The sequence below is a fragment of the Hippocampus guttulatus genome, chromosome 20 (assembly GCF_054856545.1).
Source record: "Hippocampus guttulatus isolate MCC_2025c chromosome 20, RoL_Hgut_1.0, whole genome shotgun sequence".
In the NCBI taxonomy this organism is placed as follows: Eukaryota; Metazoa; Chordata; class Actinopteri; order Syngnathiformes; family Syngnathidae; genus Hippocampus; species Hippocampus guttulatus.
The window spans coordinates 11,100,508-11,115,904 of record NC_141280.1 but is presented as its reverse complement, the minus strand read 5'-3'; the positions used below and the strand labels follow the sequence as shown (position 1 = coordinate 11,115,904).

At 42.6% G+C, this 15,397-nt stretch overlaps 1 protein-coding gene across 5 annotated transcripts in view; it reads right to left on the bottom strand.

Annotated features, from left to right (window-relative positions):
• mdn1 (midasin AAA ATPase 1) overlaps positions 1 to 15,397 on the bottom strand; it is a 144,270-nt gene that overhangs the window by 92,319 nt on the left and 36,554 nt on the right. For all 5 annotated transcript variants that reach the window (XM_086100503.1, XM_086100504.1, XM_086100506.1 and 2 more), the window contains exons 27-35: positions 14,176 to 14,317; positions 13,948 to 14,082; positions 13,685 to 13,823; positions 12,516 to 12,648; positions 9,328 to 9,458; positions 2,292 to 2,430; positions 2,005 to 2,119; positions 461 to 691; positions 174 to 371 (exon numbers count right to left, since the gene is read on the bottom strand). In XM_086100503.1, the coding sequence (XP_085956629.1) occupies positions 174 to 371; positions 461 to 691; positions 2,005 to 2,119; positions 2,292 to 2,430; positions 9,328 to 9,458; positions 12,516 to 12,648; positions 13,685 to 13,823; positions 13,948 to 14,082; positions 14,176 to 14,317 (1,363 nt within the window). The remainder of the gene's footprint in view (positions 1 to 173; positions 372 to 460; positions 692 to 2,004; positions 2,120 to 2,291; positions 2,431 to 9,327; positions 9,459 to 12,515; positions 12,649 to 13,684; positions 13,824 to 13,947; positions 14,083 to 14,175; positions 14,318 to 15,397) is intronic.

Here is a 15,397-nt window from a genome sequence, read left to right as displayed (position 1 = left end):
TACATGAAAACGTTTTTAAAATGGGCCATTCATTGAAGGTGCCCCTTAAAGTGCGGAAAATATGGTATATTGCTGACAACCACTTCCACGAGACTGCACAGTTAACCCACCAATTCAGAATGCGAAATACAATCCGGACAGACAAATACAGAATGCAGTTCTGTGAACTATACCTAAGGGAATGTAGAAAGGGTTGATGCCAAAGAATTCTTTGCCCCATTGAGGTTCTCGCAGAAGGCTGCTGTCATAGATTCTGAGTGTATCAAGTGTCTCCTGATCCGGTTTATTCATTTTGCTCAGGCGGTTGTGCAAGAAGCCCAAGCACATCTTGCGTGCCATGATAGCATTGTTGGAACTGGACACAGTGGTTCCTTAAAAAAGAAATAGAAAAACCCATATGGCTTTTTTTTTCAAACATTTCCTATTCGGTAGAACACTGAGTAGAAGACGAATTGCCCACCTGAACCAATTCCATCAATATAAACCAGACACGCAGCGTGGATAAGAGCTTGAACAGTGTCCTGCTTGAGGTCCAATTCCGCACCACCTTCCTCGTCATGCCGTTTACACACAGGATTGAGGTAGTTAACCCATGAAAGAATGTCTCTGACGCTGATGATACAATGACGGCCAAAATCTTGAAGGGTCAACCACTCAGTGAAATCCAGGATCACGTCTGCAATCTCACCACCTAAATGGGACAATATAAAACAAAAAAGGAAAAGAAAAAGTACAATAAATTCATCATCTTTTGAGTATAGTGCCTAAAAAAACTAAATAGGGTGTCTCTGAGATTTAAAAATGTTTTGATGATCTAAAATGTTCAAGTGTGATGAATACAGTATACAAAAACAAAATTAGAAGCAATCAGGAGAGGGTCAAATACATTTGCAGCGCAGGGTAGCTTTTTGTCACTCACAATGCCATCTACATCGTATGATACTGTATTTTTGAAAAGATTCAAAGTATCTGGAGAAATCTCTTCATGTAAGCAGCAAGGCTGAAAACCAACATCAAAGGCTGTGACCTTCGATCCTTTGAGCAGGCGGAAACGCAAGCACAAACGGCATCATTATGAAAAGGATATTGCCATGTTGTCTTGAGTAACACTTCACAAAACCATTCTCAGTTTGCCTGTACATCAGCGAAAGCAAGTTGAAACTCTTCCAATGCAAACTGGAAGCCATACATTAAAAACAGAAAAGCCGCAAGCTTCTCTGGGCCAGAGCTCATCTGAAATGGACTGGCGCAAAGTGGGAAAAGTGTGCTGTGATTTGTCATTTGAAGTATGATTAAAAACTGTTTCAACTGAAAATTGGTTGTGCCATTTTTATTTCATTAAAATTTCATAAATCAATAACAGCATGTTCATTTGATGAATGTTTGAATAGCGATCCACCACTATTAAATAAATAATGGTTGTCAGCAATGTTCCCTCTAAGCTGCGCACTGGCCGCACTCTCAGCGCACAAGAAAACCTGTCCAGCGCAGTGACGGCACTTCAAATGAATTAAATACATATATTATTTTCTGTATCATTTTGCTGTGTAATTCATTGAGTGACAAGTGTCCAGCCAATCATACGATACGATGCAATGACGCTATGCAGCCAATCACGGGATTTACAGTACTTGCGCATGTGCTCTGCTTATACACACTCCATAGGAATATCAGTGCGGCGGCGGATATATGTGACGCTAATGCTAACCCCTTATCATGGCGAAACAAGCGCGCAGTAAATGTGATACGTCGACTCCCCAAACCAAAATAAAAATGAACTGCGTTTTTTTTTTTTTAGGTTGGAATGGCTGTCGGAGTATGTGCATTTTTGTGAAGTGGGTTGCTGATTTCATATTTTTATCCTGAAAACAAAGTATGTTGCAATACTTGTGGAGCGTGTAACTATGAAACCTGCATTGGTACCTTACACACAGCACACCGGACTGGGAAAAAGTTGGGATCTTTTCAAATGATCAGTGTGAGAGAGTTTCCAAACTAACTTACCATCGAGTGAGAGCCCAGGACATAGATTGTGTTGGATAATCTTATGAAGGTCAGGACGGTCATTGCTTTGTGGACACCAGATCTCAGTGAAGCGGTTTCTGAGGGCAGGAGAAAGCTGTCCAAGTAGAAAAGCACAAAATGATATTTTCGCACTATATGCAGTAGGTCTAGACATAAGATTTTATGTAAAATAAAGGCATAGAGGGGGGATCAAGGTTAAATTAATTCACTGCACACATACGTATTCACGTCCCACCCCCCACACTCATGCAGAATTGCAGTTTTACCTCCTTCTTTCCAAAGTCTCCTCCTGGGTTCATAGTGGCAACCAGACGGAAATCCTCAGCAGCTTTAATCAGTTCCACATCATTGTCATCGCCACTGCCTTTTTCTGCCAGGACAAGTGACTTCTCCATCTCTAAAACACTGACAATAGAAAGAAACACTTTTGGGATTGACCTCAATGTAGAAAAATACAGGTAAAACTTTATGCTCCTTTTAAAATCCGTCCAGATGAAAGACAGAACTTGTATGAAACGAATTGTCTGCTGTCCTCACCCATCTCTCCTCTCTATCAACAAATATAATTATCCTGGGGGACTTCAATATACACATGGACAATACTGCCCTTCCTCTAACCATGGACTTCACTTCTTCACTTGACAGTTTTGGTTTCCATCAGTTTGTAGACTTTGACACACACATTAAAGGTCACGCCCTGGATCTAATTTGCTGCTCTGGTCTTACCCCCTTCCAACTGTAAGGCTGATGAACTTCCTAAAACGGACGACTTCCACATTTCATTTAACATTACCCTCCAGCTCTCCATCTCCAAATCACTCCGGATCATCTCTTAGCGTAATATTAAAGACATGAACATTTCGCTCTCTCACTTCATGGATCACCACCCTGACTCCGGACACAGATTCCTCTCCTGATGACTTGGTTTCCCGAGACAACTCTGGTGTCACCATCATCCTCAATACGCTTGCTCAATACGCGGTCTGCCCCCTGGTTCACTCCTCATCTCCATTCTATGAAATCCAAAATTTGGCAGCTCGAAAGACTCTACAGAAAAACTGGTCTCACTGTTCACAAGGACATCTACACAGCTCAACTATCCGTTTACAAGGACTCCATCTCTCAAGCTAAATCACAATACTACTCTTCACTCATCTGCTCTCATACTGGAAATACTAAGACTCTCTTTTCTCTCTGGAACAAAATCATTCAACCCCCTGTCTCCCTACCCCTCCACTTTTATTCCTCTGACACCTGCAACGCTCTGCTCCTATTTTTCAGTGAAAAAGTCAATAAAATCCACAAGCACCTGGGCTCCTCTGTACCCTTCCCTCCTCCGACTTCCCTACCCCTTGTCAACTGTTATCCTCTTTTGAACTCCCCCCTCCCTCATTAATCTCAGACCTCATTATCACATCCAAGACTTCTTCCTGTCAACTAGATCCCCTCGCCACAGTCCTGGTCAAATCCTGCTAACCCTCTCTGCTTCCCTTCATTTCAGTCATTATTCATTCTTCATTGTCCACTGTAATTGTTCCTGTCCCTTTCAAAACTGCAGCTGTCACTCCAATCCTGAAAAAACCTGGTTCAGATCCCAATGATTTCAATAACCACGCCCCATTTCTCACCTTTCTTTCATCTCCAAAATTCTTGAAAAAATTGTTGCCTCTCATCTACACTCCAACCTCACTTCCTACGTCCCCGTCACATTAAAGAAACAGCCCTCATAAAAATCACGAATGATCTCCTTTTGGCAGCAGACTGGTTTAATCTCCATCTTCATCCTCCTTGACCTGAGTGCAGCTTTCGACACCATCTCTCACCCCATCCTCCTTAATCAGGGATTAGAGTGGCTAGCAGTGTTGTGTCCAAGGACCGGCAATGCTATCATACCACTTGGCAGGTCTTCATGATTTGCAACACCCCTCCATCATAACCCTTTGCACTCCCTAACGCTTGAATGAAGTGTTTTTATTCAAAGAGTAGAACAGTCAGGGTACGTGTTATTTATACTGAGAAAAAAAAATCATATGGTATACATTTATGAATTATTGTTTTAGTGCAGTAGTTTCTTAATATGAAGTAAATCAACACTCAACAGGCATGACGTGGCACGGAACACAAGTTGAGAAATGACTTTGCATAGAAGTCAATCACTGACTGCAGAAAAAGCGGTAATCTCTCAGTGATAATTTTACAGTTTACCGGCAGCGAGTCCCAGGGACTCGCTGATCAGGAAAGTACGAGTGCCATTATGGATTGAGAGAGTCCCAAATTTCGAATTCTGAAAGGGTCTACTTATTCAATTGCATATGATAATAACACAAACAACAACATATACATACAATGATAAACAAAGGCTGCAAAAATTTAAATAATTCAGGAGCAGGCCTGAGGATTTCGGAAATTCATGGTAACCGTTTTTCGGTTCCGTCGGATTACCCAATGGGAAACCACGATTACAAATGTTGGGTTCCGTAAACGTTCATCATGGGAACCCATTTTTCTATTTTGACTGATATTGATAATCAAGAATTCCGAAACTCAAAAGTATAATGTTTCAAGGGTCAATGTTTGAAAACGATGCATTAACAATGAACATTACATCAGCAGCTGTGTACTCCAGGTTTATTCCAAAAAATAAATGGATCAAAAACTGGTGTACTCATGTGGCATCATCAGAGTATTTTTTCCAATCTCACACTGCAAAGATTAATTGACTGGTAATCATTAATACAGGTAAGTATTGATGTGGCTTGACATCCTCTTCCCAAGACGATGCATGTGTAATCTACGATCAATTTGACGAAAGAATTTAACACACGCCATCATGGGTTCTACCAACAGTTAACATTAGCATTACTCAACTTCACAATAATAATAATAAATAATTAAATCAACCATGATTTTTAAACTATGTATTATCAATATTCATTATTCCAAACATGAGAAAGCATTCAGCAAACATAACTGGAATCGAGCAAAAGGACTCCAAATCCCAACGGCCAAACCCGGAAGTGAAGTGCCTACATTATTGACTCCAGCTGTAACGCAAATTACTTGGTTCAAACAAACATTCTAGTGCGACCGCACAAACGTGACGACTGTGCAAAAATAACTAAATAAAAGACACCACTGTTACAGAAAGGCTTACACGCTATTTAAACTGCCGATCGCGAACGCAACAAACCGTGATTGAAACTAACTGTGATGCCGCTCTTTACACGTTGCGCTAACTGTCACCTGTCAGTGGCAGACCCGCCCCTTTTAAAGCGACAGAGTTAATCCATCAATATGGGTTTCCTTCGATGGAATTTATTCGATCCCTTCGCGATTTTTGCAGTCCTTATGCAAGGGATTCGAGGCTCTAATCCCTCATTGTGTCCGAGGACCGGCAATCCGAGGCCAAGGCCAAGGCCAAGGACTTGACTCCAGAGGCCAAGGCCAAGGACCAAGGACTTGACTACGAGGCCAAGACCAAGGACCAAGGACCGCCCCTCGGTCCTCGAGCCGGTCCTCGAGGCCAAGGACCGGCTCGAGGAACACATCTCTGGTGGCTAGTGATGAAAAAATCTGAAAATCAGCCAGGGGGCTCAGGGCGGCAGGCAACGCCCTGGATGGGGGCCCAGGGGGCAAATCCCCCGGAAGCTAATGGGTTTTAGAGATTTTAAAGCCTTAAAACCATTAATTTTATCAACAAAATTTTACAATTTTTGTTGAAATACCATTCCCTATTTGCTTACAAAATTGGCACTTTATACTAAACATGCTAAAGATGAAGTGTATTCAATGTACACACTACTTGAAACTTTCACAGAAAAAAAAATCCCAAGATTGTTCACTATTCTTTCAAGTGAAAATTTGACATAGGCCTTTGTGCAATTTTCCTTATGCATTCCTGGTGAGCACCAACATGTAACTTCAAATTTGCTGCTCAAAATCAAAACTAAAAAAGGAAACACATTCCCTGCCATATTTGAGATTTGTTCATTTCTTGGATTCAAAAAGTGTGATGTAAATGTGATGATAAGCTGTTGATTCTTACCTCATACAGTGATAGTGAAGTCCCAAACTGTTTACTATAGATGGGTTACGAATGCATTTTCCGTATAGAATGACATCGTCACACACTGTACACAGAGCTTTACCAGCGACATCGAGCTTTTTCACGAAATCCGACACAAGCACATACAATGGTTCCTCTTTATTGGTTCCTACTGGGGACACCGTCAGCTTTCTATCCAACCAGTCCCATCGAAACTTGTTTTTCAGATCCGCATCTATCTGACGCACGTTAGCTTCGTCACGAGCCTCGATAACATTCGGCATTTGTTTAATACAGACTACTTACACGAGTAATTTCAATACACTACATCCCTCGTGCAAAACCATTCAGAATTTGCGGAAAAGGTGTTTAGAAAGGCGAACACGGATTGGTTGTGAGTCTGCATTTGCCGATATAGCGACCAATCACAACAAGTAAGACATTGGTTTTAGCCCATGTACAAAGTCACGACAAACTAACGCTTCGCGAGAAAAAAACGGTATTCAAAATGGATGCTTGCAAACTTGATTTGTAAACAGTCCCAAGTCTGCCGAAGACAAATAAGTCTGGCAGCCCAGAAATAACACCAGACGGATTTGGAACAATATAAAAAGGTCCATTTTGACTGAAAAAAAGCGGAATTCCACCTAAAAGCGGAAAAATCTCATCCCTTCTTAATAGACTCTCCACCACAGGCATCACCCACACCCCCCTACGCTGGTTTCACTCTTATCTCACTGGCCGCTCTCAGTTCATCCAACTCAATTCCTTCTCTTCACAACCCTTCCCCGTCTCTTCTGGTGTACCCCCTCCTCGTCCTGGGCAATCGGCCCCCGTCAGGGACTTGCCCCCCCCCCCTTCCGGGTCCCACACCCGGTACGACTCTCGCTGGTGCCTCGCTGGGGTTCACACCCAGTGCGGGCCCCGCAAGGGCCCTCGCCTGATTTTTGTTCAAGGAGGGTTGTGGGGCGGCTACTCCCACTTCCCTCCGTTCCGGCGGGGCGAGCCCTGGGCGCCTCACCTTCCGGTGAGGCCCCACCTGCTTCCCCGCCGGCTGGTGGGCATTTAGCCGCATCTGGGGCCCAAGAGCCCCGGCGTTCCCCCCTCGTGCCACTCGGAGGCATCCCACCACGCGAAGTTCTGGTGTACCCCAGGGCTCTGTCTTGGGACCCCTCCTCTACATTATCTATCTACTCCCCCTTGGCAATATTTTCCGTAATTTTGGTATACACTTTCACTGCTTCGCGGATGACACCCACCCTACCTCTCCAGCAAACCCGAAGCCTCCCTCCCACTCTCCTCCCTCTCACACTGCCTCTCAGAAATCAAACCTTGGTTTATCCATAACTTCCTCAAGCTTAACAGCGATAAAACAGGACTCCTCCTCGTCGGTACCAAATCCACCCAACACAAAGCTGACAGTTTTTCCCTCACAATCGATAGTTCCAATGTGTCCCCCTCCCTTCAGGTTAAGAGCCTGGGTGGCATCCTCGATAGCTCACTATCTTTCCACTCCCACATCAATAACATAACCCGGTCCGCATATTTCCACCAATGTAATGTCCCTCTCTCACCTCTCACACCACTGCTATCCTTGTCCACAGTCTCGTCACCTCCGGTATTGACGATTGCAATTCACTTCTTTTTGGTCTCCATCACAAATTCCTCCATAAACTTCAACTGGTTCAGAATTCTTCAGCCAGGATCATCACGAGAATCCCCTCCTTTCATCACATCACCCCATCCTCCGACACCTCCACTCGCTCCCTGTCAAACTTAGAATCAACTTCAAAATCCCTCTCTATTCATTTAAAGCCATCCATAACCTTGCCCCCCTATCTGTCTGATCTTCTTCAAATTTCCGTTGCCTCTCGTTCCTCCAGCTCCTCATCCTCCCTCCATCTCTGTGTACCCTCTACCCGTCTCAGCACGTTGGGGTGCAGAGCTTTCAGACGCTCTGCACCATTCTGTGTGTGTGCGCGCGCCTGTGTGCGATTTAAATCAATATCAAAATTTAAATATATTCGTGGTGTTGGGCTTCAATTTTTAATGATAATCGATAGAAATTACATCATCTTGATCTTCGAAATCAACAGGAAGATCGAACTTTGACACACACACACACAGTAAACATGGTGTGCATGTCCCCACACAAGACGATACAATTCTCGATACATGGGTTATGATACGATTCAAGGATGTGACAATTTTAAAATACGATTCGATTTAATGCGATTATGCTACAATTCAAGGAGGTGACCATTTAAAAATATAATTATTCAATTCGCTGTGGTAGAGCTGTAGCTTTTGTCATGTTTATTAATATGCAACAACTTGTAAAAGCGATCCAAAGCCCAAATTATCCAAATTAATTAAATTAACACATTGACACTCTTTGTAGTAGATTTAAGATGGCAAACACTTCAATCAATCAGAAGCTTCTTGTCACAATTCAATTTCCAAAGGTCTGCCATGTTCACACACTTCAGCATTCCTTTGAAACGCAGTGATTGTTGCCGAGAGACGCAATGCTGACATCTGTTGGCCATAGTTAGTTTGTTTTTTCATTGGTTGCTATTTCAATTGGGAGACATTTTATATCAACAGCACTCAGAATTAATTCAGCATCGCCGGAGGGATTGAGGGTAACAGGCATTCAATGTTGTTTTTTGGCCTTGCGGCTTACATGCAGAGATTTTTCCAGGTTTTTCTGAATCTTTGATGATTTTACGGACCGAAGATGAAATCCCAATATTCAATTGTACGTTCAGAGCTTTTCAAACCGTTGGGACTACTTGCTCGCGCATTTGTTCACAAGGTGGTGAAACTCACCCAATCCTTTCTTGTGAACAGCCGAGGCTTTCAGGGATGCTTTTTTGGGGGGGAATACTCAATTATGAAATTCTCTTGTTTCCAATTAACCTGTTCACCAAACAAATGTTTCTGGAGCATTCATCAACTTTTGCAGTTGTTTGTTACCCAGCTTTTTTGGACCTTATTACAGGCTTCAAACTCAAAATGTGACATCCATTCCATCCATCAATTATCCATTTGGAAGAAAAAAACAAAGAAAAACAAACCCATTCCCATTATTTATCTTGTCTTAGTGTATTCAGTTGAAAAAAATCATTCCATTTCGGTTTTATTTACTTTTGTTACACCAACACTTCATGACAATTGGCACTACTCCGAAACAAAAACAAAACACAGCAAGAATGTACACTGAGTGTTTGTCGGACTGTGTGTTTTTTGTGTACCTGTTTAGTCTCTCAAGAACGGAGTCATCTGCCAAGGAGATCTCATCCATGAGGAACACCCCACCGTTTTTCATGGCCAAAACCAAGGGCCCATCATGCCACTGAAAGAGCTTGCATTCATCAGCGTCAGCCTGTAACCATACACGAGGTTAGTTATTTAGCCATTTCCCATCAATTTTATGTCTTCATATACCCATTAAGTAATAATCTGCACATTGATGACACTAAATAATGCAATCACAGAAGGACATGCAGGTTCGAGAATAGGTAGCTCTTCCTGGAAAGCAGAATACTTAGAAAAGATTGTCCTGTGTAGAAGCTTGGTCAGAAACTTTAATCATGGTTTTATCTTAATCATTTGGAAGCAATGGAAACCATCTATAACCTGAACAAATGTTTTTCTGTTGCTCAAATATGACTAATTGCTAAAGACCATTTTCCGATCCGCTTATCCTCACAAGGGTCGCGGGGGGTGCTGGAGCCTTTCCCACCCGTCTTCGGGCAATAGGCGGGGGACATCCTGAACCGGTTGCCAGCCAATCGCAGATAATTGCTAAACTTTTTATCTAGAAACATACCCAATTGGAATGGAGGAAGATTTTCTATGGCACAGAGGCCGTGGTTTTGGTTTCATTTTCGATTGAAGTAAAATTTTGTAATGAAAAGAAACGTGACAAGAGGAATTTTAACTGCTGCCCGAACGTTGAAATGATCAAATTTTACGATTATCCCCCTTCATGCAATTAATTCGTCTTTCAAAATTACGGTACCTAAATAGTGTGCAACCATCTCGCGGTCAACAGTGGAATTGGACCCATGTTAAATGGGAAGCAGAACAAAATAGTCGCAAACTGATGAAAAAAAAACATCTGAGAAACTGACGCCACTTCTCGGGCACCTGGGGCCATAGCGCCCGACGTTGAAGCGAACACACAATAGGCCTAGACACCAGCGGAAGGCTAATAACATTAGCTACAGTGAAAGTCCTCTACAACGAAATCATGTTTGCAGCAAGAAATCTTTCACAACAGGGTTTTTTTCACTGTAGCAAATTTGATCTCAGATGTAAGCACACACACCCACACATACACACACACACACACACACACACATGTATGTGTACACGCACACACAAACGCATGTGTACTCTATTTTTATTCCAATAGTGCATAAGTATGAGCACACACGTATTTGACACTTCATATTGTCAGTGTAGAAAGAAAAAAAGGGAAAGAAATTGCGAAATTTACGATCAGCATTCACTTTCACTTACATAAATTTCTTGGATAATGTATTTTATTTTGCTTGCTCCGTCTTTCATTTTGATCACTTTTACCCTCTCTTCCAGCATCAGAGCTCTTCTTGTCTTTGCTGCTTGACATCCAATGGTCCGTTTTGTAGCCATTTTAGCAATGCAACATCCATCCTCGTCTGAATCTAACAATACCAAATACTTCCTGGCATGCAATGAACTTTTAAGCCAGCCACGGGACGCTTCGGTGGCCATAGTTAGCTCTCGAAGGCTAAAAACCTTACGCTAACTGGAGCGCTTCTCTCTCATTAGTGCTCCAGTTAGCGTAAGGTTTTTATCCTTCGAGAGCTAACTATGGCCATCGAGGACTACAAAGCGTCTCGTGGGTGTTTTTGCATGATAACAAGTAAAGCATTCGAGGAAACGTTCGTTTATTTGAATGTCCGTCGAGCCATAAGCAATTTACTCTGAGCAGCTAATCGGATGCTACGGATCTAGCTTCACTGTCTACACACATAGACAGTGAGGTCCCTCTTGGCCAATTGGAGGCCAGGATGATGCTCGGTAAGCCAATGGCAGAGCAGCGATGAGCATGTTGAATCCAGGAAACTCGCAGCTGTGACCGAAATAAACGTCGTTCACTATGTAAACCAGTGTGGTGGTTGCTGTTGTTTTTTGTTCTTTTTTGTTGTTTTTGTCTTTTGTTTTGTCACATGTTGTTTGTTGTTTCATCATGTGGACCTGATATGGACTGTTTTCAGCGTTTTTTGGCCACGCCATTCGTCAAAGGAGAAGTATCTGTGCTTGGTGGTTGCGCCTCCTCTGCAGCACGCCTGTACCAGCACAGATTTTGATTGGGAGGAATGTCGACGCCATTGACTGTTGCTGCTGGACAGACCTGGGGCGCTTGTGTTTTTTGCGCCTGTAATGGGCAGCATTTTTCACAACCCCGTTTTGTTCAGTGGAGATGTTGGCGCTGTTGGACAGTCGGCATTGGTGCGGCTGGATGGATGGCTGCTGAAGTTGAGGATGAGGAGAGAGGAGCGTCGGCGCAGAGCGCCGATGCGTATTTGGAACCGAGAGTCGCCGCTTGGAATTGAAATAGATTTCCATGGGACAGGAGACGTGAACCAATAATTTTTTTCGTCAATGGATGCTACAGCTTCTTGTTGACTTTGAAATTTAGCTTGGAGCCGATGTGTGCACATTTTGAGCATGACATCTCTGATCCACTGGTTAAAGGACACTTTGATTCTCTCCTCTTTCATCTCAAACTGCTTCAAACAACAAAGCGTGTGATGGAAAAGTGGTTAGGACTGCACGACTGTCCGTGTCTTATGTTATGTGTTGTGTTTATTATTTTACTTTATGTTAACTGTTTTGTTAAGCGCTTTGTTACAGCTGCCGCTGTTGTGAAAGCGCTATATAAATCAACATGTTTTGTATGTATTGTATTGTATTGTATTGTATAAATGGCCATCTTTCTGGGACCGACCCGACCTGCTGTTGGATGGCCTTCGAGCTAACTGGGATGGCACCATCACTCTTTCTAGAAACAGTTTTACTGTTTGAGCATTCAGTGATAGTCCACATCAGAGCAGGGCATGTTTCAGGTCATTAGCAAGCCTGTACGAACAGATGTGGAGTCGGTAAGGCTAAAGCGAGCTCGCGCTATGCTAGGCTTCACGTAGCTTTCTACGTCGATTTGAGCTTCACACTCAACATACATTGCCTACTGCTGCATTGCACACTGAAATGTTTTCTACTGAGGTGGTGCTACAAGACAATTTTTAATCATTCAAAACATATGGGGTTTGTTTGGTTTGAAAATAAACCAGCAAGCCAAATAAGATACCCGGGAAAAATAGTTGGCGTTTTTTAGTTTGTTTTGTTTTGTTTTTATCTATAAGTTCAAAAATTAACTGTGCATCGGTACCTGAGAGGAATGTCGGACAGGTCGCAACCCTCCTAGAAAGTCGGATGTTTCCATGTGAAGGTGGCAGTTGACAGAAAAAAGCTTCTTCCCAGTCACAGCAGCATACAGCTGGCAGATTGTAGTCTTTCCACACCTGAAAAAGTTGTGGGGGAGCATGTGAGTGTGTGGGAGGCAGAAGAGATGCGGATAGAAGGAGACATGAGCATGACTTGTGCAATCATAGTTTAACCTCACCTCACAAATCAGGCAAGTCACGAACAAATCCGTTGAGAAATTAGATTTTTAATCAAATTTAGGGGTGTAACACAAAACAATTTCAATCAGAAAATCGATTTGGAGTTAGAAACTACAAGTGCACCAAATTAAACTGAATCTTTAAAATATGTCTCGATACGCATCGAATCTTCTTTTATTGGAGCAATACGTCTGAAGGAAATACCACATTTACTGTACAGACAAATTAATTCGGTTCAGGGTGTCCCCCCGCCTACTGACCCAAGACAACTGGGATAGGCTCCAGCACCCCCGCGACCCTTGTGAGGATAAAGTGGATCGGAAAATGGATAGATGGATGGATGGATGGATGGATGGAATGACAAGTTAATTAATAGTCATAGTCAAATGCAGTAGCGGGCGGTGAATTTTGGACCTGTGCCTTCAGTGGCTATTTAGTGATTCAATCCACCTCTTAATAACGCCATAACGTCATAATATGTTTAAAAAAAAAAAAAGAAGAACATGTTACTAAACTGTGCCTAATAACACATTTGCAGATTCACAGACGATTAGACGATTGTCTGTATAGACTCCATTCCAAGCACTCTCACCCGCATGCATTGACACGAAAGAGGCCGATGTGTGGCATTAAGGAGCATTGCACATTTTTGAGGAAGTTACGGGAAAAAAACTGTTACCTTTATCTTCAATACATTACCTCAAGAACTCAACTGTACAATATAGGACCTCACAATAATTTTTTATCGAGATGAAACTTAACCTCGCATTCACCAGAGATGCTAATGCAGAAGCTCCTACCTGTCTGTGTACGCTAAATTGCAGACTCACACATAACTACTCTGTAATCGTCTTTTATTAGAGAGATGCACACCCTCGTCTGAATGCTTGGAAACACACAAAATGTCAAGGAAGGCAGATGTGCAACACCTTACCCAGTGTCCCCGACGAGCAGCACAGACTCGCCAAATCGAAGTGATCGTCCAACCAACACAGCTAGCCTCCTCATGCTGTGTGTCCATACCACATGGTGAAAATCCTTTGGAACTCCAGCAATGCTATCAACAAAGGGATCTGTCCACAGGATGGACAGTTGAATAAAGAATATGGCCTGAAGCGGCACGACTGATGCTTTCTACCCATGCAGAAAGCGGGGAAGTAAATGCTCCCATAATTCTTATTATATTAAATTACTCACTAAACTGTTTGTTGACTTGTTTCTGAGAGAACAGGTTTTCTGGGTGCACGGTCCTCTTAAAGTGTCTTTCGAGGATGGACAGGATGGTGGCCTCCTCCTCGGGCTTTCTCACGCGTCCTGCTAGCAACATATATCCTGAACATGAGGGGGGAAAAAAAGTTGATTCGGGGTTTTGAATTAACATAAGAAATAGATTAAGGTTACACAGACATTTTTGACAAGCCTTACCGTCATCAGCCAAATGCTGAAGCCAGTCCTGAGAGGCTTCAGTCTGCTCTTCCAGCCTGTAGCGGTCTGCCCAGCGGAACAGGTCTCTGAGTGTAATGAAGCCATGTTTGCCTGCAAAGACAGAAGAGCCTCTGCGCATTGACTGCAGAGAGAGAGCAGGAATGGCATCACTGGTCAGAATCAAGTTTAAAAAATATCATCATCAATATTACTTCACATCATGGCTTTTCGTTCACATCAATTTTTCGGGCAGAAATATTTGGACAAAATTGTCCCAAAGTACATTTTCGATTTTGGTCCAAAAGACTCACAGTCCCAGAAACAACATGGCCGAAACCGGATGTTGTGATGATGCAAACAAAATGAGGGCAGCGCTTGCTTCTCAAGATAAGGACCAACATATTTGCATTGTGTACGGATTTCAATAAATTTGAGAATGACACACGGAGAACGAGTAGTGAAACACGGACTCCCCAATAATGTAAAAAAAATTAATATGACAAAGATATGTGTATGTGTGTGTTTTTCACAGGACAGAAATGATATACAGTCAAACCTCGGTTTTTGAACGTCTCTGTTCTCGACCAAATCGGTTTTCAATGAGACATTTAGAATTTTTTTATGCCTCGGATTACGACCGAAAATCGGTTCTCGACCAAACTGAGCGCACTTGAATGCGCCACTTGACTCCTCTTGCCTTCCTTACACGAGGAAGTGACGCTTCCTCGGGTAGCGTTCCATTGTGAGCAGACGTGTTCAATAAAGGTTTTTTAAAAAAGAGCGTCCAATTTCAGCGGACGTGTTCAATAAAGATTTTATTTAAAAAGCATCGTGTTTATTGACATCTATGCAAATCGGACTGTTATTTCTGGCCGGTGAAAGAAAGAGGAAAATAGTGCGCAAAACTATTGAATTTAAGAAAGATTTGATAGCGAAATGTGAATCAAGTGTACGTGTGTCTGTGTTGGCTAAGGAGTTCGGCATGCCGAAATCGACGATCAGCAGCATCCTAAAAAAGAAAGACCATCTCAAAGTCACTGATGTGGCTAAAGGATCTCGTGTGTTAGTGAACAAAGGCCACAAATCTTAGAGGAAGTAGAGAAATGTTTGCTTATCTTCATAAATGAGAAACAGCTAGCAGTCTTAGCCAAGATACGATTTGTGGCAAAGCAAGACAATTGTATGGAGATTTGATAAAAAAATGGCTCCTGAAGAGTTTGAT